A 25,352-nucleotide genomic window follows, 5' to 3' on the forward strand; every position below is an offset into this window, starting at 1 on the left:
CCAGGACGGGGGTGTGTTGGTGAACAACCCGACGGCGATCGCGATCCACGAAGCAAAGCTTTTGTGGCCAGGGGAGGCGCTGCAGTGCGTCGTATCGTTCGGCACCGGTCGTTGCCACCCCCTCGACCTGGCCATCAAAAACGCGGCCGCCGCCGCCACCAACGGCGCCACCGGCGCCGACACCTACTCCTCCTGGAAGCAAAAGTTCACCAAGATCCTCGAGAGCGCCACCGACACCGAAGGTACAACATGAGTTAATTTCTTTAGACCAAAACATCTTAAGCTTCTTATTTAACCTTTTAATGAGGTGGTGAAGAATTTTGCTTTTCTTCATTTTTTTATATTTATTTAGAGAGAATTAAGATTTATTCGAGAATCATATTTATTTCAAATTATATGATAAGATGACCATTTTATGAGCCTCTTTTCCCCTCATCTTCTTTAATAATACCCCATTCTTTACTCAATTTGCTAAATATGCCTTAATCTGTCCTATTATATTAATTTTGAATCTATTTAAACACCTTAAAGTCTAAAATAACGATTTTTGACCCAATATCCAAGATGGCGTCTGTTTGGAAAACAATTTTTGCTTTTTTCATTTCCCCAGTGAAGAAAAAGAAAAAGGGTTGATAGTATTCTTGAACTGGACGTCAAGGCTGACCGATCTACCCCAAAACCTCCCCTTCGTGTTCAGCCCCTTTAAGGCGTTTGGATTGAAGTGCTTTTGTTTTTTAGCGGTGCACAACATGCTGCACGACCTGCTGCCGAACGACGTGTACTTCCGGTTCAACCCTTACGTGAAGGAGGTGTCGAGCATGTTCGAGATGCGGCCGGAGAAGCTGCAGGAGTTGGAGGGGGAGGCCGCCCTGTACGCGCGCCGCAACGACGAAAAGTTCCGCCAGGTCGCCGCCACCCTCACGCAGCCGCGAACCCTCGTCCAGCGCTCCCGCGACTGGGTCAAGCGACACACCTCCCTCCTCACCTCCGCCAAGCCTTGAGCCCCTCCCCTCCCTCCCCTCCCTCCCCTCTAGTCCCCATCGAGCATTTATATATTCTCATTTCAGCTGGTTTGAAATGCGCGCCTCTTGTGCTCTGACAATTTTTAGTTTTAAATAAAATTAACAGTCTCTTTACACACAAACACGACTTTTAATCTTTATAAAAAAGCAGCACATAATTTGATTTGTGTGACAAAATTTTAAGAAAAAATTTAATATTTTAGATTTAAAAAATATTTATAATTGATATTTTTCTGTTTAGATTTTTCAACCTTTAAATGGAAAAAAATATTTGTACTTGCTGTGAATAAGAAACTATAGTTTTCTTAGGAGAATACAATCGTTGGAGCTTTTATTTGTGATTCAAACGCATACAATAATTAAGGTAATTTTCTGTTTTTAATTCAGAAAAAAAATGATTGGAATAAACAATTAGATGAAATGTCAATATCTTTGAACTATAAACTATTTCATTCATTTCCTAACCTTTGAACTTTTTAATTAAAAAAATCTTACATTTAATTGATTGTTTTCAAATCGAAATGCTGCAGAATCAAAGAAAAGAGTCCATCCCAAAACGTCTGCGGCGGGAATTTTGTTATTTTTGTTGTGTTGCCGGTTGCAGGTCTTTCGGAAGTCTCGGGGTGGTTTTCAGGGGGCGGGGGGAGGGGAGGGAAGTCGGGCGTGTTTCGCACGATCCAGGCCATGAAGTTGGTCACGTCCGTGAAGAGGGCCAAGTACTTGGGGTTGCACGTGACCACCCTGGCGCCACCCTCCGCCGCCACCTCCCTCGACCGGCCCGAACTCACCACCCCGCGCAGGAAGAACCGCCCCTCGCTCTTCATCACGAAGCCGCCGCCGCTGTCGCCGTTGCACTCCCCGCTCCCTGTTTTTTTTTTTCAATTATTCTCAAATTTTATGACAAAAAGTTGTAAATCGGCAAATATTTGAAAGGTACGATGCCAAGGGTCATTCGTTCTTTATCAAATTCCAGGACTTTAAAGACCATGTCAAGATGTTTTCAAAAATATATAGTTTTGCCCCGATATCTTAAAATTTACTGGTTTTTTCGAGACATACAAAATTGGGTTTTGGATATTTTCAAACGGCTTTATCTCAGCTTCCCGTGGTCGTAAAACAAAGGCTCGGATATGGCTGAATTCCTCTCGTTGCCCTCTACAACTTAACTGTTGAACGCAAAATTGTAGGTCACGGGTCAAGGTCACTTTTGGTGACCTCGTGACCTTTGACCTCAAATTTGACAATTTGGCACAAACATTTTAAAAATTCTGAAATAGCCATTTTGTAGAGAATAAAATTTTACATAAAAACCATTCATACAAAAAGTGGTACGAGTCACAGTTTTTTTATTTAAAAAATAAAAAACGCAATAAAACGTGATTTTCCGAGCTCTGTAGGCAGAAAAATAACATTGAGCCTCTGTAACTTTTTCCCTGTAAGATTTAGGACGAAATGTGTCATGACAAAAAGTAATCCCCTTGCCTTGCTCTTTCAGACGATGTGTCGCACATAGTGACAGGGTCACAAAAGGTCATTGACCCCATTGACCTTTGACCATAACACGATATATTTTGCAAGTGTGACACATGGTTTGAAAGAGCTCATCAAGAGGAACATTTTGGTATCTGGAAATTTCGTATCTATATTAAGAGCAGAGTTATCGCAGTTCAAAGATCAATTATTCACAAAATTTTCATTTCGCCTAGCAAAAAAAATGAGTTAACTCCGCATTTAAGGTCTTCGCTAGGTCGTGGTTTAGATCGCGTGACCCTTTCCAACACGCATCGTACTTTTCACAGATTTTGCCAAAATGTATATCGTTTAGAAGGGTACGTATTATTATTTTTGAGATTAAATAAAATTAACATAGGAAAAACAACTCTTACGGTTTTGCGGAAATCCGGCGCAGAAGTTTTCCCTGGGTCGCATGTTGACCGAAAAGAAGAGTCTGCTGCTTTCATAACACTCCTCGTATGAGACCACTTTGATCTGCGCCTCCTGCAGAATGTCCTGCTGCTGGTGGTCCAAAGTGTAGCCCCAGCCGACCACCTTTCAACCAAATTTAGTTCAATAATCACTTTCATGAAAGAACACACTGGAAATGGAAACTTGTTCCTGAATTTGATTTTTATAAATAAAGTAAAAAAAATTGCCACCGTTTTAATAAGTGAGAACCAATAAAATAAAACCAACCCCCTTTTTAACCCTTTGATCGCGATATTTACGTTGATTGAATAACAAAATAAAAAAACCTAACCAATTTCCTCTTTTTTAATCCCCTTTTTTATTTAATAAAATAAAAAATATTTTCAAGAACGTCCCTTTTCAAAATTTTAATTTATTTCTGTCCCAAATTAAAAATTCCATTTTGCAACAAATTAATTAAAATCTTGAAACGAACCGTGCCCGTCTTGTTGGCGATTCGCTTCAGGTTGTAATTTTCGTTCCACAGACAAATCGGCATCACGAAATCGTTGAATTTGGCCTCGTCGCGCAAAACGATCAGGGCGGGCGATGTCGTCCTTGAAGTCGCCCCGCAAGTGGTTGTAGCCGGGGTGAACCACGAAAGACGAAACCTGCAGCAAATTAAAAAGTACAAAAACCATTTAAACGGACAAAAAATTAATTCCGTTTCTTTTAAGCAAAAAGATATGCTTGAATGTGGAATTGAAAAAATTATACCGAAATATTCTCTGGCGCGAGTTTTCTTCCGCCTTGAACTTGCTGTGCATGCCGAGCTTTACCACCAGCTTGCTCGCTTTGACTTCACTTCCGCCCATGAAAAGACAGTGCGCCGCTGCAATTTGCATAGATTGTTTGACCAAATGTAAAAGATCGTCAAATTTCATTAAAAATAAAAAAAAATACAAATTTTAACATTTGAAAAAAATATCTAACAAGACAAAAAGTAAAAAAGTTGTGACAAACTGAAAAGAAAAGCACCAGAATTTATTGAGCAAAAATTGAAATTATTTAAAATTTCCGCTGTTGAAATTGATTTGTAAAAATTTATTACAAAATTTTCTTTTTTAGAGATAAAAATGTAGAGTTTTTTGTACCATCCCGAAAATCATGCAAAAATCCTTCCCAATATCTAGCGACAATGAGGGCGATCCAAAAGACTAACTTGGCCGAGAGGCTAAATTAACCTGGCTCAGGCTAATTTAACCCGCCATTCAATTTTGCTTGTGAGATAAGTTAGCCCGGGGCTAAGTCACGTTAGCCTGGGCCAGGTTAGGCTTTTGGATCGCCCTCAATAATTTTTTTTGCTTAAATAACGACAAGCATTGAGCCACTAGAGTACTGATTGTAAATTCTTGTCAAATAATTTAATTTTTATCAATTTTAATAACTATATTGCAACTTGATTGACGCCGCTCGAATATTTTCAATTTCCTAGTCCACGATGCAAAATGCAGAGAAGTTTTATTGATCTTTGGCTTTTTAACAATCAGCCCTGGACAATTAATTTCGACATTTATTAAATCCTCCATAGCTTTATCATAAAATCAGAGCAGGTGGAAACGTTTGGTAAATTTCATTGCAATGAATATGGATCAGAAATATAAAAAAAAAAAATTCAATTCAATTTTTCGCGTTCTAAATTGATGATTTGTTAAATTTTTCTGTCAAATTGTCTCATGGCTTCAAAAGATTATTTTAATTTCTCGCAAATCCTCTTCCACTTCGATGAAATTTGTAAAGCATTTTTGGTTAAAAATAATTGAATTTTATTGGTATATAAAAAAACAAGAATGGGAGAAAAAATTTATTATTTTTGTGCCCTAAAACGGACGAACAAAAGTGAAAATTTCAAAACTCGAATTAAATATTTGAAAGTTTTCCACATATTTCAATAAAAAATTAAAATTTATAAATAAAAGAGTGGTTTTTTCAATACAGCGCCAAAATGCATTGAATTATTTATCCTAGATTAAAATTTCAATTGCGGCTCGCTCTCGCTTTATGCAAGTTCTTCAAACCGGAAGCAATGAACGATTTGAAAAATATTTAAGTTTTTTATCGCATATTTATTCTAACTCTGAAACGACATCAAAGTCAAAGAATGGAAAAAGAGAGAGTCGATCAAGCCGGATTCTTTTCTTTACATTAAATAAATCAAGACGAGGCGAAAAAGGCGGAAAAAAGCACGGCTGAAAACCCGCCAATTTCTCAATGCAAGCGCCACGGCCAGCAAAGAAGGAGCAAGACAAGTCCACACGCAAGTCTCAGCAAGTTTCTTCTTGCGGTAGGCCAACCGCGAAGTGTGCCAACCTGACGTAAATAAATTTCTGAACAAATTTCAATTAAGCAACTGTAAATAGCAAGAATTTGACAAAATTTTATATTTTAAAACGATTCATTGTTCTTGAGTTAGCGCTAATCAAAATCAATCACGATTGTTGTAGAATTTATTTCATAGTAAAACTTTGTTTGGTTGGTACCAAATTGATTTTGCCTCCTTCGATCAGTTTGATTGTTTAGTCTCAATCAAGTGTTCGGTTTCGCTCTGTTTTTTTGTGAACAATGACTTAATTCCTCAAGTTAGTGTCGTTCGCAGGCCGTGACCTTTCGTCGCGACCTCCGGAGGTCCGGAAGGGACGGCCGAAGGTGGGATTTGGGCCTGAAAACGGTCCCAATCGACCGCAATCTCGCGTCCAAGGTTTGTACATAAACCGGCATAACGTGACACAAACCCTTGAAACGGCGGTTTTTGTTTCAACAGAGAGGCTTGTGCGTTTTAATTTCGATATATTTCATTCCCCAGGAAGGAAAGCCACCCTGACCTGATGACCTGAAGGTCCAAGGGGCAGCTGAGGAGGCCAAAAGGCCGTTCGACTGAGGAATCTCACCTTCGAATTGCATTCGTCTTTGGCGTGTTCGTCCTTTGACCCTGAAATTTACCCTGATTTGTCCACCCTGGCGTCGACCCTCAACGTGCGGAGGCCTCGCCCTGCCTCAGGCCAAAGGTTTTAACAATATTTTCATTATTATACTAATTAATTTCTATATTTTAGCAGCTCACAAGAGTCGGAATAAGAATACAAAAATGTGGCCCAACTTTTCATGATTTTTCTCTTTCCACTGAAAATGAAATACGTAAAATTAATTCATTAATCAAATCAATGTCAATTATTTAATCAGCTTAAAATGAATTCACAGTCGGTGGTGCCAAAATCGGAGGGACCGTTCTGCGTCGACACCCTGGCCATGGCCATGACCTGCAGCCAGCGCAGATCTTCAAAAAGGTCAGTGTTTTTCTCTTTGTACAAATCTTACCAATTCGGACCAAACATTTCTAAATTGTGCCCGAAATCTGCTCGATCGATATTTAAGATTTTGTCGTCTTAATTACAAAGATTTATTTTGCACCTTTATGAAGCGAATAAAAATGAATTAATTCAAAATTCAAATCAGGATACATTCTCTTCGTCGTAAATATCTTTTAATCTGGAGCAACGAATCTTCTCAGATATGAATTAATTGACTTCAAACCTCGATCTGAAATCTCTATAATTTCGAGAGTGAAATTGTACATCGCCCATATTTTTAAATTTCAAATCAAAATTATGATTTTGGATTGCTTTGAAATCATCAAGATGAAGGATCAAAACCAGCACGAATATAAAAACAACGAAGGAGAAATAAATTCGGTGAGAACGAAAAGGAATTACAAAAGTCTAAACTTCGCGCCTTGGATTTTGCTAAAGAGGCAAAAAGAGAGTCTGCTTATTTTGCGAGGGGAAGTGAGTTGATGAATAATTTTTAAAGCTGGAAGAAAAATAACTAGATTTCAGAATCTAAGAGAGCAGTACAAAGATTTTAAAAGCTTTTTTTGCTATTATTTGTAAAATTGAAACAGGAAAATATTTAAATCGATCCCAAAACTTGACTGGAGAGATCATCAAAAAGTAAAAATAGACTCGCGTATTGAAAAAGTCAAATTTCAAGAAAAAGCTTTTAATTCCTCCATATTTTATCACGGGTTTGTGATATCTTCGGATTAATAGGAATCTTATTTGACTGAAAAGTGTGAAGGTGTGACAAAGTAAGAATTGAGTGATTGTGGGAAAAAAGCGAATTTGCAGCAGAACCCTTTCTTTTATTGTTGTTTTCTGTTGATGAGAAAGTTCACGTGGAGCGACAGATGCGACTTTTGGCCACGGCTAGGAAAGACATTAACAATTAAGTCGCTGCGTGCATTTGTTGAAACAATCCATTTCTAATTAATCTAAGACTGGATTAATTAAATGCGATGCAACTCAGGAGTTTGTAGATGATTTATCAAAGCAACACCTTCAAAACTTTGATTGAGATTGCAATTATTCATTCAAGTTATATTCTCATTTTATTTCGAACAAATGCATTAATCTTTTAGCCGATTGGATGGAAACAAGTTTCAAAACTTCAAAATGAACTGATTATGAAACATCTAAAAACTGAATTAATTTGATTTAAATGTTTCTAATATTATAATTTAGAATAATATTCTAAATATTATTCATGTTAAAATATAACAATTAAAGATTATCCTTAAATTTATATTAAAGCGCGCATTATATTTTTTTATTAATTTTATAATATGATTTTATTTTATTAAAGATTGCAGATAATGCTTCAAGTAAGTCTACTCATTTTTCATTTTACAAATCTGTATAAAAATGCATTAAAACATGATGTATTGTGAAAGGTTTTTGAAAACTTTTCTTGCACATATTCATTTTTCTTATAATTCTATCAAAACGAAAAACGTTTCATGACAGCAATTATATTTCCAAGAGATGATCGGCCGCTGCGTGATCATTTTGCTTAACCAACTCGCTGCAGCTGAGAAATGCACGGAACCTAAACAATTACACTTGAACGTCCAGGGATGAATTTCTCTTGACATAATTTGAATTGGAAGAATGAATTTCCATTATAAATCATAGATGATTTTTTGTTGCATTTTTCTTATTTAAAGAGACAAAAATGCTTTTTAAAACAATATAATAATGATGAAAATCGCAAATACTCTGTTATTCAAATCACATTTTTAAATTGAAACTTAAATATTCAATGAAAGAGTCAGGAGTTTTTTTTATAATGAAATTATTACTTGGCTTCATGTATTATTTCAAGATTTTTATGATGAATTTTCTTAAAATATTAATCAATATAGGATAACAAATAATCAATTAAAAATCGGACTATTTTTTCATTTATTTAATTTATTTTTATTTTTTAAGTAGTAACTTGTATGAATAACGGTTTAAAAAAAGAATTTACAATTGGATTCTGAAAAGTGCACTTATTAAGAATAAATAGCTTGATTCAAGATTTCTGTTTAAAATGTCGGAAAACGCTGCAAAGCTTTTAATTGTGGCTTAACTGGCCAATAGGGTGCGGTGGGCAATTTTCGCTAAATATTTGCTTCAAACCTTCACAATATTTTGGCTGAGCAACTTGCAAGGCGGTTTTGCCATCCACGTTTTTCTCGTCAGGATCAACCCCGTTTTTTAAAAGCCACTTGATTGCTCGATAATTTGGTTCCATGGCCGCGATGTGCAGTGCGGTTTCGTTTCTCCTTGTCCTTTTCTTAATTAGTCTGGAATTGTTAGTTTTAATGTATTCTAGTATTTCTAGTGATTGAAATACAAAATAATTATTTGCAGTGAAATGCACAACAGTCCAGCCGTCGTTGTCCTCAGATTCAATCTGCAACCCAATTTCCTCAACCAACCATTGAAACTTTTCTTTGGAAAAACGATCACTTTGCGCTGCGTAGTGAAGCACCGTTTTATTTGTGTTCGTTTTCTGCTTGGCCAGTTTTCCACAAAGTGAGTGCAGTTGTTTCAATTCATCTTCATCACAATTACTTTTTGCCATCAAGTGCATCGCGTTCTCGCCGTCGTTCGTCAAAGATTCAATTAGATTTGGACATTTCTCGTGAATGAACTTCATCTTTTCAATTTTCCCTCCACTCGCTGCAAAGTGAAGAGCGTTCCACCCTTTTTCGTTCACGTAGTGTGGGTGAAATCCCTGTGCCATCAGCCATTCGATTGTTTCCTCATTCAACCTATTTTTGCACGCGATATGAAGCACCGTTTCTCCTAAAATCGTTTTTTGCTTGATCAGTTCAGGCTTTTTCTTGTGCAGATACATAAGTATTTTTTCTCCTTTCCCGCTATAATTTTTAGAACCATAGTGGGCTGCATTCCACCCCTCGTAGTCCACGGCGCCCAAATCAACCTTATTTTCCACGAGCCAAACGCACGAATCGAGATTTTCCTTCTCTGCCGCCAAATGAAGCGCTGTTTTGCCTTCCTTCGTTTTTTGCTTAATCAAATCGCCGTCTCGACTGTGAATGTATTCGACAATTTTTTTTCCTCCCCTCCAATCACATGCAAATTGAAGGAGGTTGTGGCCTTTAGAATCATCAACAGATTTGATGAGCGCAGGATCCTTTTCCAGGAAGTACTTCGCCAATTCCAAATTTCCACTTCTGATTGCGTTATGTAAAGCGTTCCATCCATCATCATTCTTGTCCCCGATTTTCAGGTCAAATTCTTCCACCAGCCACCGACACATTTCCAACGCGGCCGAGTGTTTTTCCTCTTGTCGTATCTCTGCCGCCACATGAAGGGCAGTCTTGCCTTGGTAAAAAACTATCCTCTCAATCCCTCTGTATAGTTGCTGCAAAAACTTTGCCACTTCAACATTTCTTATTTTAATAGCATAATTAAACAGTCTAATTGCGAGTTTTTCGGGCTTTTCGCTTTTCGTCCTAAGAAGTGCCCTCGCCGTATCTAATTTCAATCCAAAAGGACAATCACCGAAGTTGTAAAATAAATCAAAATGATTCTCTGCACTGAAACATTTTGGATGCAAACCATCAATATCAATATACAAACAGCCAGTAGGAACGCCGTGCTGAATGAGAAGTTCAACGCACCCGACGCTGTTGTTGAATACCGCAGTTTTAAGTGCTTCGCTTCCAACTTCGCCGTGCATGTCAATTAGTCCTCTTTCAATCACCAATTTAAGCATCTCGTGGTGATTCTTGGAAGATGCATTGCAAACAGCACTAAACATTTCTTTATCATTCGCCCGGCAATTTTCGATTAAACCGTGAGTGGAACACTTTTCTACGAGCGCTGCAAAGAGTTTCAAGAAATTGTTCTTAACTGCACCGCAAAGTATTTTTGTGATTTCATTGATTTTTGAAAATTCCAAGCTTTCAAATGTGCTAAGATTCAAAAGTTTCAAAGCAATTTCTTCGCTCTTCGAACTCGCTTCTTTTAAAATTTGATAACCATCTTCAAAATAAAATTTGGCCTTGCTGCCGTTCTTGCTGAAGCAAATTTGGTTTTCAAAAAGCGAAAACATAGTCGGCAGATTTTCGCCGATGATAATTTCAATAATAATTTTGTTCGTAAGGTTTTCACTCAAAACTAATTCCAGAGATGACCTCAAAATTGGAGTTTCTTCATCTTGCTCAAAAATTTTCATTTCCACAAATTTTCTTACTTGTCGGTATTGCCGTTCCAATAAATCGAAGGGAATTTCATCATTTTTACATTTTTTTTCCTTCAGGCATTCAATGTAATTTTGAGCTGCAAGAAACTCGGCGAACGTTTGGTGCACGAAAACGATGTTTCCATCAATCAGAGTCATGATTCCATTTCGGGGGTATTTTAAGTCCTTGACACTCTCGTCATTAAGATATGAAAGTGAAATAAGTTGCAGTTCTTTCTCACAATTTTCAAGTGCTTCCTCGTACATCATATTCCCCTCAGTGTAATATACAGCAAGCGCTTCACGCATTTTCTTTTGGACAATTTTCTCGTAAATGTTAAACAAGTTTTGTGAATCTTTTCCAGAAAATGAGTCTTCTATTTGAGCCATCATTTTCAAATGAAGAGGATTGCTCAGGATATCGCCACATCCGTTGCGTTCAAAATTTTCTATCAAACTTTCGCATTTTTTGACATCCTGTTTTGAAAATATCTTCAAAAGTTCAATTTGTTGTTTTTCTTCAAGAGGCAAAATTGTGGCTGTGCAGATTTTCTTTCGACTGCCAAGTTTCTTCCTAATCGCATATTCTTCTTGCGGACGCGTCGAAATCCAAATCGGAATTTCTCTATCAACCGCTTTTTGCAGCAAATTCAGCACCGCATCCCTTCGAAACGGGCAAATCTCGTCAAATCCGTCAAACATCAAGACGATTCTTTTCTCCTTGATTAAAATTTCAATTTCTTCCTCGTCAACTCGAGTCGCTGATGAAATCACAGTGACCAAGGAGGGAGCAACTTTTTTATTTGAAAGAAGACCTCTGACGTCTTGCAAAAGGCTGATGTTGAAAACCTTGACTCCGCAAAGTCTCCTTCGAAGTTCAAGAGCGATTTCGCTCATCACGGTCGTCTTTCCTGAGGCGGGAAGGGACGACAAAAGCCAAATGCGATTATTTTCCACATCCACTGCTTCTTCAATTATTTTTCCAAAATGCATCCATCTAGAATCATTCATTTTGAAGTCAGGTTTGATGAAATTCTGCGGGAAATGCAGCGAGTGCGGCAAAGTGGAGACGAGCATCGCTTGAGGGATAATTTCTCCCCTTTCTCCATTTGATTGAATGAGCAGGTCACACAGGCACTCTTGAAGACTCCTCTCGCCTTTTATTTCCTTGCTCTCAAAAATCTCCATAAGTTTCGTCAGAAGATCTGTAAATGCGTGATCAATATTAGTAAAATTGTACTAATTTTATAATACATAAAAATTCAAGATTTTTAATAACGCAGTAGGTACGTATAATGGGTCCAAATACCAGGTTGGTCAGCGTGCAAAGGGTTCAAATCCTAAAGTGGCCAAGTTCCAAAAGGGCTAAATAAATTATTTTTTACAATTTGCGAAACTTATTTATGCTTGAAAACTGGTATCAAGTGACTTATTTCAACCCATAAAATATGGGTGTTAACTATATGTAATGGAATAATTAACCCATAAATATATGCCACTTTAATAGCTCAATTGCTTATGAACCAATGTACAGCGCTATTTATGTTAAGTAACGGAATATCATTATAACTAATGTGGTTGTTTTGAAAATATCCAATTTGGTTTATTTTAGCGAAATTATGACAATTTCAGGCTTAGACATTTTTGGTGCTATCTAGAAATTTATGAATGCAAGGATCGTCATTTAGGGCTGTAGCTTTGTAGCCGGTGGACCAAAATTGCAAAAATTGGAAAGAAAATGACTGCAAAAACGTAAATTTGTCATACGAAAAGGTGAAAAATATTTTTCATACATTTTTAAAATATATGTATATTCAAATGACCTCTCTAGGCAAACCATTATTTATTGAAATTGTATCGCTCAAAATATTTGATCTGAATTGTTCTCCTGTATTGAAATTATTTAAAGAGGAACCAAACAAAACATTTTATAGTCGTTTGTGGTTAATTATAGCATTTAATAATTTAAAACGATCGAAATTTAGAAATTCCTTCATTAAAGCCCCCAAAATAAGCATTGAAAATATAGTAATTTTGGATATCAGCCGCGCTCCTCGGTGCACACCGATCGTGACGTCACAAGAAAGGTCACAAGTGATAACAAATAAAGGGAATCGCGGAAGAAAGTTTTCCACAGTTGACTAGTGCGATTTATGAGAGGGACTTAAAATTTCAAGCTACCTGAGGGCCAGAGTGGGGTCAAGACACAATTCCCGTGCGGTCGCCAGGCGTAGATCACCCCTGAATAAGTTGATTTCAATGAATAAAGGCCGGCCGATAGTACGAATAAACTCGGTGCCGGTGCCGCCATGATGCACACTGCAACTGCAGGCTGCAGCACGGCGCACGCACCACAGCGGCAGTCGACGAAGGTGAGCCAGCGTTAGGCGAGAGCAACTCGTTTGATAGAGTTTTGCGCGAATGTATTATTTATTTAGAACGCGTTAAATTTCAGTATTCAAATTTTCAGCGTTGTTAGATAATTGAATACAGTATTTTTTGATATGCTGGTTTTAAAATAATTTTAGTTAGGAGCGGAGTTATTAACGTTTCCGCGAGAATTTTGTTCCGTCAATTTTAAAAATAGAGAACAATTTTAAAAAATAAAAACTCTCAGAGAAAAATGTTGCCAATTAAATTTCCTACAGTATCTTTCATGGGCCTGATGATATCAGAATTATTTTTACTTATAAACGGAAAGCTCAAAGTCAAAATATAACTTCAAAACCTAGACAATAAATTTTTAGAATTTTTTAAAGATAGCCAATCGCTTGGAAATTTATTTTTTAATAAAGCACTGAAATTTCATGTAAAAATATTCAGCCGTTTTTAAGCTGCAGATTGCTTTCTCAAACGCGCTTTGATGCCGCCGCTCGTCTTCGTCAGCAGTGCCATCAAATATTATTTTCTTTTTTTTAAAGATATAATATTTTTAAATGAAATTAAAGTTCACTGGTCAAAATTAAATTTGCAATCGATTGGCTATCTGAAAAAAATTCTAAAAAATTTTATTCTTTGTCAAAAAATTATATTTTGACCTTGAGCCGTAGTTTATAAGTAAATATTTTTTTTGACGTCATCAGGCCTGTGAAAGAAATTGTAGAAAATTTAATTGGCAACATTTTTTTTAAGGATTATATTTTTTAAAAATTCTCTCTATTGTTAAAATCGACGGAACAAAATTCTCGCGGAAACGTTAATAACTTCGCTCCTAACCAAAATTATTTTAAAACTAGCATATCAAAAAAATACTGCATTCGATTATCTAACAACGCTTAAAATTTGAATACTTAAAATTAACGCGTTCTAAATAAATAATACATTCGCGCGAAAGTCTATCAAAAATAGCGGCACACGTTTCTTCGCTCTGGCTTGAGGCTTCCCTCCCTCATCTCCTCACGCCGTTCTCGTGAACGGCGGCGGCGGCGAGGCGGAGAGACCTTGGCAAAGGAGACTCTAAAAACGAAGTACTTTTCGGTTTTCTCACAAAATTATGTTGCGACAAGAGGTTTTCTGGTGCGCATTATGTAGCTTATTTATCAGGCTATTATTTAAGACTAATTTTAACGAAATCAAATCACACATTTTTTATTTACGGCGATAAAACTTTTCACCCATAAGCCACAATGAAAATTTTAATTAATTTATACTTTCTCCCTATAAGGAAGTGGATGTTGGCGTATGCTGTTTTCTTTTTAATTCAGTTGAAAGATTTAAAATTTAAATGATCAAAGATTTCAATTTTTGTTTGGTTCCTCTTTAAAAAAAGGTTGGAATAGATTTTTTGTTTTTTTGGTCCAATAATGATTGCAAACTCTTATTGAATTATATATCTATTAATTAATAAATTACCTTCCTCACCTTTATTTTGGATAATGAATATCAGCCAGCCACTTGATGGGGGTGCGTTCAAAAGAGAAATGTCTTTTCTTTGCCTCTGAAAAACACGGTTCATGCAATTTGTGTCAATATAACATGCCTCTTTTGAGGAGTTGGCATATTTACATTCACTCCTACTACGTATTTTTGGTTAATAAGGAAGATGAGTTTTGGCTTCTCCCTCCATTCTGGGTTGAGCATTTGATAAATCAATTCGCCTATTGGTTTTCTCTCATTTACTCCGAGGTAAATGGAAATTTGTTCATTTTCTTCGCAGATTTCTGCATAAAAAAATGCTGCAAAGCAAGCATAATCCATCGAAGAGAGTTTCTCTGAAACGAAATTGAATAATAGGCATTTTTCTAAAAGGTAATAAATTGACATCCAACTTAAATCAAGGAAGTACTGAATCATCGATTGTGTATCAATGTTAACGCATTTTGTTTCAAATCCCAGGTTTTCTTGTAGTGCAAACTGAAGTTTACGGATATCAGGTCTATCCCATCCTTGGTGGAATATCGCTGCGAGTTTTCCTCTGAGAACGGACTTAGTTTGTGGATTCATCCAATTGAATTCAATCCTCGATTGTCTTTGGCCTGATATATGGACTACTTTGCGACTAAAATGGAAGATTTTGATGAACAATTTCCATTTTAAATTAAACAAATTCTGACCAATTCTCTAATGCAGAAAAGAAGAACTTTCTGTCATGCGGAAACATTTTAATTTCCATTGTTTGTTCCGTTGGCTTTCCAGTGAGAAAAATTGGCTGTGCTTTTATCGCCCATTCGTGAATTCTATTTTGCATTCCGGTGGAGAAATGAGCGATGCTCTCGTTTTCTCTCATCAGGTTGAGTTGTTCGCACAAACACTGAACAAGCCAAGTCCCTTTATCATTATTTCTGCCTGCGGTTGTTGCTAAAAATTATGATTAAATGATCGCCAGTTCAATTAAAAATTCCAAGTTACTTTCAACCGTTGAGTAGAAAATAATCGTGTTGTGCATTTTTTGCTCAAAAGAAACTTTGCTTGAGTAGTTTGTGGCCGTGTCTTGGTTATCTGTCGATGAAAGTTCACCTCTGCACGGCTGAAAGTACAGATTAATCCAGTAGTTGATTTCCAAAAATATTTATTCTAATAAACTGAAAAATAAACTTTTTAACACACCCCTAGAAATAAGAGCCTCAAGCTATTTGCAAATGTTTTTTCCAGTTTCGCAAACAATTGCTTGGTGTTGAACGAGTCGTAAACATTTGATATGATTTCGTCCGTGTAAATCTTTCCCTCGGAACCTCCGTGCGACAAAATGATGAAAATGAACACCGAAGGCTCGGCATCTGTTTTTGCAATTAGACCAGTTTTAATTTATAAATAAAATTTCTACCTTCAGAAGCAAAGAATCTCTTCAGTTTTTGCTCGTTGGCCAACAGAGCCAAAAGGTCCTCCTTTTTTGGTGACGGCAAATCTCTGAATCGGCAGTTTCTGTTTAAATCAAATGTGTTTTTCAGGTTCTGGACATCCTCGTCGTTGCCTGGTCGGGGCCACGTCCCGACACCACCCTCGAAGCTGTAGTGGGCAACAAGCACGAACACGCTTGAAAAACACGAAGAAAATGAAAACTAATTTAATGATAATTAAATTTTAAAAAAAATGCTACTTTTCCGCGTTACTGCGCCTGTCAAAAAACCCCAGCTTTGTTGGTCCCTCGGGAGAGCCTTGCCGAAAACCTAGATTTTTGAAATTGAATTGTAGAAAAATATAAGAGTCGTAAAAATAAAATTGCACAAACCATTATCCACAGCTTTATTTAATGTATGACTTATTGGCATTTTTGTTTGGCGGCCGTCAACGCCGAGGAATCAAATTTCAGCAAATCATTCAACTGCAAAAAAAAGGAATCGATTTTTTATAGTAAACAAATGATATTTAATAAAAGAAATAATCTTTAAAATAAATTTTATTTATGATTTGTTTTCCAGGTATTGATAGATGTCAATAACTCTGTCCATGAAAGCGAGCTAAAACCCGCGGGGACCCGTCGGGACCGAGTCCCGTCAAACACTATTCTGCACCACTTATAAAGAGGGCACAGGCCGACAAGACTTTGTCTTGGCCTGACCCTAAAAAAAATCTTTTTTCTCTTAAATAAACTATTGTTTTCAAATATTGTATGTAAACAATGTAAAAAAATGAATAAAACAAGAATGTGAATAATAATTTTCCAATTAATTAATCTTTAAAACCACCAACCACCCTAATCTGTCCCTATATGTTTTGTGCTGGAAAGCTGTTTTGGCTATTGAAGCCTCATCAGCCTAGCAAAGAAAATTCTCGGCGAACACCTAGGACTGCTTGTTGCTTCTCGGCAACCTGCAACAAAAAAGGGAGGGCTCACGATCTCAACCAGCAAACAACTGCTCATCTTACTCTTTCTTCCTTTTTTACACAACTACAAAACTACGAAAGTGCTGCTCATGAGGCGTCAATAGCCGAAATAGAGCTATCCAGCACAAAAAAAAATGGACAGATTGACCTTCCAACACACTGGTTGCTTTTACGGAAAATTTAAGTAAAAAATTAACTTATTTTTTCCCAGAGAGTATGCAACCCGCAACAGAAAGTCTAAATAGCCAAAATGTAGCTTGGTTCTTTCGCAAGACACCCCTAAAATTTCAAAATTTATCCTCCAGCCGTTTTTCCGCAATCGCCGATTTTCCCGACACCTTTATGGAAAACCAAACTTTTCTGGAAAGGCCTATCTGCATCATTCGATTAGGCACGTCAAGGAGATGCTAGAAATAAATTTTTATCAAAATCGGACCATTTTTCAAATTTTCAGAGCAGTTTTTGTAAATTAAAAAAAGTTCATTTTTCAAGCTGCTCTGAAAATTTGCAAAAACCTTCCGATTTTGAAAATTTTATTTCTAGCATCTCCTTGACGTGCCCAATCGAAAGATGCATCACACATGCCTTTCCGGAAAAGTTTTTATTTTCACAAAAGGGGTCGGAAAAATCAGCGATTGCGGAAAAACAGCTGGAGGAAAAGTTTTGAAATTTTAGGGGTGTCTTGCGAAAGAACCGAACTACAATTTGGCTATTTAGAACTTTTGCTCCCGCTTGCACACTTCCTGAGAAAAATAAGTTAATCTTTCACTTTACTTTCCCTGAAAAGCAGGCAATTTTGGAAAGTTAGTGTCTACATAAGAAAGATAGGAAATTTAATCAGCTTTCAGAATCACTTTAAGTTTTAATTTTAGCTCCCATAGAAGTTGAGAAATTGACCGAAACGTGGACCCCTTGTGAAAATGGTCAATTTTCCGGAAAATAACAAGTATGGAAAAATTTAGTTGTTGTACTGCTCAAGAACTACCCCTCTAGCAATTTTCTTATTTTTATCTCCACGCGCAAAATTTTGCGGCATATTTTGCAAATAATTAAAAATTAAGGGCAAAAATTATAAATAACCAGAAAATTTAAAAACCAACCCCGGATTGCGTAAAAGCAAACTGGGGTCCAATTGGGCACCGTGTAATGTACCAACCATACAAGAGCAAAATCTTTAAGTACTTAACTTCTTTTTTGTTGCAAAATTAACGTCAAATAAATATTTTACTATTGTGACAAGTGATTTTAAATAATTTGCATGGAAAATAATGAAATATTTACTCTCTTACGTAAACGTTTTGACACTTGTGCGCGTTGGCTATCGTGTTTACAGCACATTATGCCAATATCTTGCCTTTGCAAAGCTTTTCAGAATAAAGTCATAAAAATATAACTCCGTCTTTGTATATAGCCACGACGCAGTGGTTCAGTCGAAGTTTTTGAAGCGAGACATTGCGCGTTCAAATCCCACGAGGGATCGACTTTTGCAGATTTTTTTTTACGGATATTATAATTTATTCTTTCATACAATTCATGCTTTTTGATATATTTTTCTATTAAACGATCATTTAAGGCCGAATTCAACAATATTACCCAACATTATTACCTTTCAATATTAAAATCTTTCATATATAGTCTTAAACTTTTGTTTGATTTATTTATTCTCCATTCAATACACATTCATGAATGCATTCAACTTTCTCTTGAAAATGAAGACCAAATTAATTTTTTATTAGCATGAGGTTTAACTTAAGTTATGTTCAATTTTGTCACTCATGTTTAATTTTGAAAACATAATTAACTTTCTAAATTAAATTTTTTATTTGGTATTTTACAGCGTGAAAATTTGTTGATAATTATTTTTCATTGATTTATTTTCCTATGAAATATGTACACTGTTTTACATGCTATGAAATACCAAATAAAAAATTTAACCTCGTTTATAAAGTAAATTATGTTTCCAAATTAAACATGAGTGATAAAATTGAACATAACTTAAGTAGTTAAACCTCATGCTAATAAAAAATTAATTGGTCTTTATTTTCAAGAGAAAGTTGAATGCATTCATGAATGTGTATTGAATGGAGAATAAATAAATCAAACAAAAGTTTAAGACTATGTATGAAAGAGGCCTTAAATGATCGTTTAATAGAAAAATATATCAAAAAGCATGAAAGTATGAAAGAATAAAATATAATATCCGTAAAAAGAAATCTGCAAAAGTCGATCCCTCGTGGGATTTGAACGCGCAATGTCTCGCTTCAAAAAGCTCGACTGAACCACTGCGTCGTGGCTATGTACAAAGACAGAGTTACATTTTCATGACTTTATTCTGAAAAGCTTTGCAAAGGCAAGATATTGGCATAATGTGCTGAGAACACGATAGCCAACGCGCACAATTTTGACAAGTGTCAAAACGTTTACGTAAGAGAGTAAATATTTCATTATTTTCCATGCAAATTATTTAAAATCACTTGTCACAATAGTAAAATATTTATTTGACGGTAATTTTGCAACAAAAAAGAAGTTAAGTACTTAAAGATTTTGCTCTTGTATGGTTGGTACATTACACGGTGCCCAATTGGACCCCAGTTTGCTTTTACGCCCCCGGATTCGTGTTCAGGAGGGTCAATTACCCTAGAAAACATGTTTCACACTTTTAACTTCGCATACCCATATTTCCACTACATGGGCGCTCCCATAAGGCAACTTGGCACTTTTTGGTTTTCCTGGAAAATCTATTGTATTTTCAAATATGCGAAAATCCTCATTGTGCCAGTCAAAAACTTGTGAAGTTGGGCTGTCAGAATCCGCTAAGAAAATAAAAATTGGCCCATCCGTTTGCCTGTGGCGAGCTTTTGAAAACCTCCAAGTATTTATGGGCCACCCTGTACATATTATCCACGTCAATTTTGCTGGTGAACTAAGTTAGCCTGGGGTTAAATCAGTAAGCCTGGGCCAGGTCAGGCTTTTGGATCGCCCTCACTAAGTAGAAGAATGAAAGTTTAAATTATTGCAAAAACCTAACACGCACATGAGATTTTGCTGTGACTCGCACTGTTACTGCTTAATTAATATTTGTTTGCAAAACCCACAGAGATCAAACCTAGCAATAAATCAGACACGGGATATTTCAGCGATTACAGGGAACTGAAGTTTTACAACCATTTGGTTATATTTTGAAACTCAAATGCATGGGCTGAACGAAAGCCGGTTTTTTATTCTGGTATTCTTGACATCTAACTGACTACCGGTATGCCAAGAAAAATTGAAAAATGTACATATTTTTCCAATCGGTAATGAATTGGTAATAAGTTTTTATCAATTCTAAATTAAAGCTGGAACTAATATTTTTGCTGCGTATAATTTTACCGTTAAAAAAGTAAATTTTATAAATCATAATTAGCATTTACGTAATTTGGCTTAAATAACCGGTTAAGTCTGTTTGATGCATGTGCTTTTTGTATTCCCATGATTTCAGGGAAACCAATATTGCGCTCGTTAAATCCCTCCTCCCCTTACCTCCAAGAGGCGCTAACGGCAGCCAGCTGATTATTTCCAAGGACCTTTTATAATTATAAATTCAATGATTTCACGCGCTCCCATGCGAAACCTAACTTATGAAAGCTTATTTCGTCCAAAAAACTTATACAATTACATTTATATTTTATAAAAAAAAACAATTTACTGTATGAGAATAACTACAAAACATACATTATTATTCATCACGAAGATTGCTAATTTTTTGCTGCATAAGGATATAATTAAAGTTTTTTATTTCTTATTTATGATATATATTCATATTAAATGCCGCGGCAGCCAAACCATGTGGGAGTAGCGTGAGAAGCGCGCGGCCGAGCAGACCTAAAGCAGCCAAACCCAACATATCAAAATCACAAAGTATGCATTTTATTATAAAAAACAATAACAAATATTTATCTTACATTATTTCTTGAATCTATTATTAATGCTTAAAAAATTAAAAGTATTTATTTATTTGATAATTTTTTTCTACCTAATGTTGAAATCATTTCTTTAAGCAGCCAAATCCAACATTCGTTAATTGCACTTATAATCTATTGCATTTTTAAATAAAAAGAACTAATTTTTAGTAATCAACATTGTGGGACCATTTTTTATTGATGGGCAGCCAAATGCAACTAACAAAGTCGCGTCGCGTGGCTTCCCCACGCAGCGTTCCCCCACCAACACTTACCGCAATGTATCCTCTCAGCAGCAGCAAAACTCAATTCAATATACTATTGTCGCGTCTGCGAGGCAGATCAAAAATCAATGTCGAAAATGTTTCTTGTGCAAGTGAAGTAACCCACTATGGTTCTCTTTTTTCAAAACTAAAAACATCCAGGTTTTACTTTTATACCGTTTTTGTTAACTTTCCTGATTCAGAGATAGGGCTGTTTTTGACAATCAGCTGCAACTTTTGTTTGGAATTGAAACTTTTTGTAGTATGAAATGCTTATTAAGGGCATGATGAATCAAACTATGTGCCATTTGACCAAACTCTCCGGGCTTTCCCGAATTTTCCAACACTTTCTATGGGAATTTTTGATGTTCTCGAAATTGGCCAATGCAAAAATAATTTCCTTTGGGGGAGTTTTCTTCCTATGTGTGACGTCAAATTTGTGCTATCTCAGATTTAATTTTCTGCTGGTTTAATAATACTTTAAGGGGCAGTTGTTTTGAAAATTTGGCTTTAGGGTAGTAAACCTTCATAGAAAAAATAGTCAATGGCAAAAATATTGAAAATTTAATCATCTTTCAGTATTTTTGCTGTATTATGTTATAGAACTTTTAATTATTCAGATACGAACTGAAACACAATCCCCTTAATAATTAAGTCATCTTCGGGAAAAGTAGGAAAGTTTTTTCATTGAACTTCTTAATCGTCAAATAAAAGAGAAAAATCACTTGGATTCATTTTTAACAAATATTGGCAAATTCAGTGGGCGTACCCTACAATGATCGCTGAAAGAGCCTTGAGAAATAAACCAATATTTAAGGACTCCTTATTGCAATGCTAAGAGTACCAAAGAGGTTTTTTTGATCTCCCATATGCCCTATGTAAAATTTTTGCCCCATGAACCCCCAATTTTTTTGAGAATCTGTTTAGGGTCATTCAATTATCATTTTGTGCAATTTTGAGCAAAAAAAAAAGATTTTTTTTAATCGCCAAAAACAAAAATCGCCATAAAACGCCTTGTTAAATTTCAAAATATCATATTTCAAGATTAATCCGCGCGACCCCCCATTTTTCTTTGTGCAATCAACTCCACTGATGGGCAGGAATCTATAAAAAAATCTGGGTCCAAAAATTTCGGGCCGATTTTCCGCAAACAGGAGATGTAGATGTCAATAAGGAGGCCTTAAGGTATCTAGTTTTTGGCTTGAAACTACTGCAAATGCACCGGCTAGCTAGGGTGGTTGCATTTTCCTGGTGTTAAATAGTAAGGGGGTCGATTATATTTTTAGTTTCAAAGTATATTAACAAATACAAACCAAAACGCACTATTGAGGAGTTCCGCTTCTGTTGCTTCGCACAGTAAAACTCTCACAAATCAATGAACTTTTGATATTGAGTCGCACCTTCATTCGAATATTGTGCTTTCAGACATTTCAAAGTACTGACGACTGAATATTATCCGATTCTCAGTTACTTGCCAGCTCCTTTTGCCAAGGACACGTTCACAGTCCACATCGACGCAACTAAATTACAGTCCATCCACCATATTATGCTGCTGACTCGAGTGTTTGGGGGAGGAGTCTAATTTTAGGAAGCTTCGCGCGGATGTTCGTTCAGTGGGCATGTAAATGCAGCAGTGCTGGCTGCATGCAAGCGAAAAAAGAGGAAATTTTGCCTCTCCTTTTGTGCCACCTATTAGCCTCCTCGCTCGTTTCTACGCAGTTACTTAAGGCAGCTGAGAATTTTTCCCTGACGATGGCGCCAGCAGACGGAAGACAATTTGAATGCATTAATGGTGTCCACTGTTCGTTGTACGGAAAATTTCCACGCGTCATTTTAAAATGTTCGTTTTCATTTTGGATTTTATTTTGAAGTTAATTGTTCCATATTTTCTAGTGATTGAATTTGGACAATTGATTGTAACGATGCCTGTTTGAAGAACATCGTTGCAGTGTGCATGAGTCGTTTCAAGGCCGGCAGGAGGGGAGTGGCAGATCCACACGCGCACGAAATTGGCAAACACATTTTTGTCATGTGGTGTGTAGCCAACAAACAACATTATTAGATCAGCAAATTCATCCTTAGAACAAATTCTTTCAACGCAAAACATGGTAAAGATTACATATTTTTCATAAGAAGTTAAACTTTCCCTCCGGATCCAGCGGCAATTAAAAAAAATCTTTTGCTATGATTCTTTCGGCCCACTGAATTTGCCAATATTTGGGAAATATATTCGCAAAATATTTTCAAGTAATTCTTCTTCTTTTGTCTTTTTAAGAATTTAGTTCTATGAAAACCTTTTCCAACTTTTTCGGAAAATAGCTAAGTCATTGAGGGATCGCTTTTCAGCTTGTATCTCTCAATAAGTATTTGGTCCTACAGCAAAAGACAGCATGGATTCCAAAAACAGATAAATTTGTTAACATTTTTCATTATCGTTTTTCTTTAGAAGGGTTAATAACCCTTAAATCAGGGTAAAAAACTTAAATGCCTGCCCGGTCTGCCCCTCAAGATATTCAACCGGAAAATTAAATCTGAGATAGCGAAAATTTGAGGTCACTCATAGGCAATTCCTAAAAAGGATCAGATAGTGTCGTAAAATCCGGGAAAGCCCGGCGGAGAGTGTGGTCATATTTGGCACATAGTTTGATTCATCGTGATGTCCTTAATAAGTGCTGTTTTAAATTCAAAAATTGTTGGTAGGCAACTCGGAGGTGGGCAACCCCTCAAGATTAATTTTTGCAGAAGCCGCGAGCGATGGTTGGAGGCGCAGCGAGGTCGAGGACGTGGGGAAGGCCGTGCGGACGGCGAGGACAAAAGGGTGGCTGTGTTCGTGGGGGGCTCCGCAGGAGCCCGCTCATGATCCCCGCGCCTCCACCCTTGCTCGCGGCTTCTGCAAAAATTAATCTTGGGGGGGTGGCCCACCTCAGAGTTGCCGGTTCGTGGGGTGGTCTGGTTTGTGGTTTGCGTGCAATTTCGCTGTGCGTACAAAGTCTGTAGTTATTATTAGCTTTCATATATCTTATTTTACCAGTTACCTTAATTTTATATGTCGCGCCTGCTGTAGTGGTCGATTACAAGAGGCGCGACTTGTACAAAAAGTACCCCCTTCGCCGTACTTTAGTGGTAGGTCACGTCTATATTGCAATCAGAATAATACTCACGACAGGAAAAACCGGTGCGTGATTCTTGTGCTCGGCGGTGTGGTGTATGCGGCGGAGCACGGCGGTGGGGGTCGAGGTACTATTCATGAAAAGGGCACTTTGGGGGCCGTTTGGGCAAGTGACTCATGATAAATGTTGATAAGAATAACTTCTAGTATCTTTGTGCAAAGTTTGGCAGTGATCCGTACAAAATCAACGATGATAATTGAAAACACAAATTTCGTGCGTTATTCCTGTGCTCAAGTGGCGCGGGTTGCGTTGGCGTGATTTGTGTGCCGAGTCAAAATTATTGGTTTTGAGACCAGTTGGGCCGGTCGTGAATAAATAATTTCACCAATAATAACCCACAAAATGTTTTCGCCGAGTTAGGAATTAATACGCAAAGTATTTAAAATTCAGTAATTGAACGCGTGATTTCTGTGCTCTATGGCGCGGGTTGCCTATACTCCTTTTTTTTACATATCAGCAAGTCAGTGCTGAGCGCTGCAGCCGAGGAGTGGCTAATGAGTTTTTTTTTAGAATGAAGTAAATTTTGTGAGTTTGCGTGAGAATCAAATGCTATAGGCATTATTTTTTTTAATGGGACCCACTTTTGGCATGGGGTCGGCGGATCTTGTTGAAAATTGGTAGTTTGGTTGCCCTTAGGGTGTAGACAAATAGTTTAGAAGGATTTTTGAAAATTCTCAAAATTGCCTATTTTACAGGGGCTCAAAGTTGGGGATTTAAAAAAAAGGTGTTTTCGAAAATCAAAAATATCTCAGCTCCTGCTGCAGATAGCGCATGTGTGTATGAAAAAAAAGTTGTAGGAAATTAGACGCCCTACAACTTTGCCATAGTGGCCAAGGTCATAGGTCAAAGTTCAGGGTCAACTTTTTAAGCTTGAATTTTTTGATGCGCCACCAAAGTACCTAGTACATAAAAATTTTTGATTCCATTATAGCCAAAAGTTGCTCTAGTTGGTAGTCAACAACATATTAAAATTTGGCGAGACGGTTTTTTTCCGTTTTCGAGATATTTTAGGTCAAAAGCAGAAAAACGTGGTTTTCCGAGCATTTTCCTACACAAATCAACATTTAACCACCCATAACTTTTTTGCTGCTAAAGTTACGCAAAAATGTATAATGACAAAAAATGATTGCCTTGACCTGTTCTTTCAAACCATGTATCGCACATAGTGACCAGGTCAAAAAAGGTCATTGACCT

At 36.7% G+C, this 25,352-nt stretch overlaps 4 protein-coding genes and 1 long non-coding RNA gene across 13 annotated transcripts in view; 3 read left to right on the forward strand and 2 right to left on the reverse strand.

Annotated features, from left to right (window-relative positions):
- Window positions 1–1,368, forward strand: part of LOC132196204 (calcium-independent phospholipase A2-gamma-like) — a 34,310-nt gene extending 32,942 nt beyond the window's left edge. For 2 of the 3 annotated variants that reach the window (XM_059618702.1, XM_059618701.1), the window contains exons 6-7: window positions 5–242; window positions 739–1,368. In XM_059618702.1, the coding sequence (XP_059474685.1) occupies window positions 5–242; window positions 739–1,001 (501 nt within the window). In that variant the 3' untranslated portion in view covers window positions 1,002–1,368. The remainder of the gene's footprint in view (window positions 1–4; window positions 243–738) is intronic. The other variant, XM_059618700.1, reaches the window with a different exon arrangement.
- A 151-nt stretch (window positions 1,369–1,519) lies between these two features.
- LOC132196161 (serine protease hepsin-like) lies at window positions 1,520–3,802 on the reverse strand. The gene is made up of 4 exons (XM_059618627.1): window positions 3,705–3,802; window positions 3,424–3,598; window positions 2,909–3,071; window positions 1,520–1,887 (listed from the first exon to the last, which is right to left on the reverse strand). The coding sequence occupies exons 1-4, from the start codon at window positions 3,800–3,802 to the stop codon at window positions 1,520–1,522; spliced, it is 804 nt and encodes a 267-aa protein (XP_059474610.1).
- A 1,688-nt stretch (window positions 3,803–5,490) lies between these two features.
- On the forward strand, window positions 5,491–16,593 carry LOC132196208 (uncharacterized). 2 transcript variants are annotated; one of them, XR_009441746.1, is made up of 5 exons: window positions 5,491–5,685; window positions 5,791–5,992; window positions 6,041–6,122; window positions 6,186–6,271; window positions 15,908–16,593. It is a non-coding gene; the product is annotated as an uncharacterized LOC132196208 (long non-coding RNA). The 2 variants fall into 2 exon arrangements; XR_009441747.1 differs by lacking the exon at window positions 6,041–6,122.
- On the reverse strand, window positions 8,214–24,057 carry LOC132196201 (uncharacterized). 5 transcript variants are annotated; one of them, XM_059618689.1, is made up of 12 exons: window positions 22,302–22,570; window positions 16,650–16,769; window positions 16,189–16,281; window positions 16,057–16,126; window positions 15,784–15,992; window positions 15,567–15,736; window positions 15,369–15,486; window positions 15,074–15,317; window positions 14,789–15,018; window positions 14,526–14,731; window positions 14,373–14,457; window positions 8,214–11,725 (listed from the first exon to the last, which is right to left on the reverse strand). In XM_059618689.1, exons 3-12 carry the CDS (start codon window positions 16,226–16,228, stop codon window positions 8,379–8,381), a joined length of 4,719 nt encoding a protein of 1,572 aa, XP_059474672.1. In that variant the 5' UTR covers window positions 16,229–16,281; window positions 16,650–16,769; window positions 22,302–22,570; the 3' UTR covers window positions 8,214–8,378. The 5 variants fall into 5 exon arrangements, with proteins under 5 accessions (XP_059474672.1, XP_059474674.1, XP_059474671.1 ...); XM_059618691.1 differs by lacking the exons at window positions 16,650–16,769; window positions 22,302–22,570 and adding an exon at window positions 24,024–24,057; XM_059618688.1 differs by lacking the exon at window positions 16,650–16,769 and having other exon boundaries at window positions 22,312–22,570.
- Window positions 22,715–25,352, forward strand: part of LOC132196202 (uncharacterized) — a 64,774-nt gene continuing 62,136 nt past the window's right edge. For both annotated transcript variants that reach the window (XR_009441744.1, XR_009441745.1), the window contains exons 1-2: window positions 22,715–22,828; window positions 22,882–23,096. The gene's annotated coding sequence lies outside the window, so the exon portion shown is untranslated. The remainder of the gene's footprint in view (window positions 22,829–22,881; window positions 23,097–25,352) is intronic.

The sequence above is a fragment of the Neocloeon triangulifer genome, unplaced genomic scaffold, assembly GCF_031216515.1.
Source record: "Neocloeon triangulifer isolate White Clay Creek 2 clone unplaced genomic scaffold, ASM3121651v1 ptg000011l, whole genome shotgun sequence".
In the NCBI taxonomy this organism is placed as follows: domain Eukaryota; kingdom Metazoa; phylum Arthropoda; class Insecta; order Ephemeroptera; family Baetidae; genus Neocloeon; species Neocloeon triangulifer.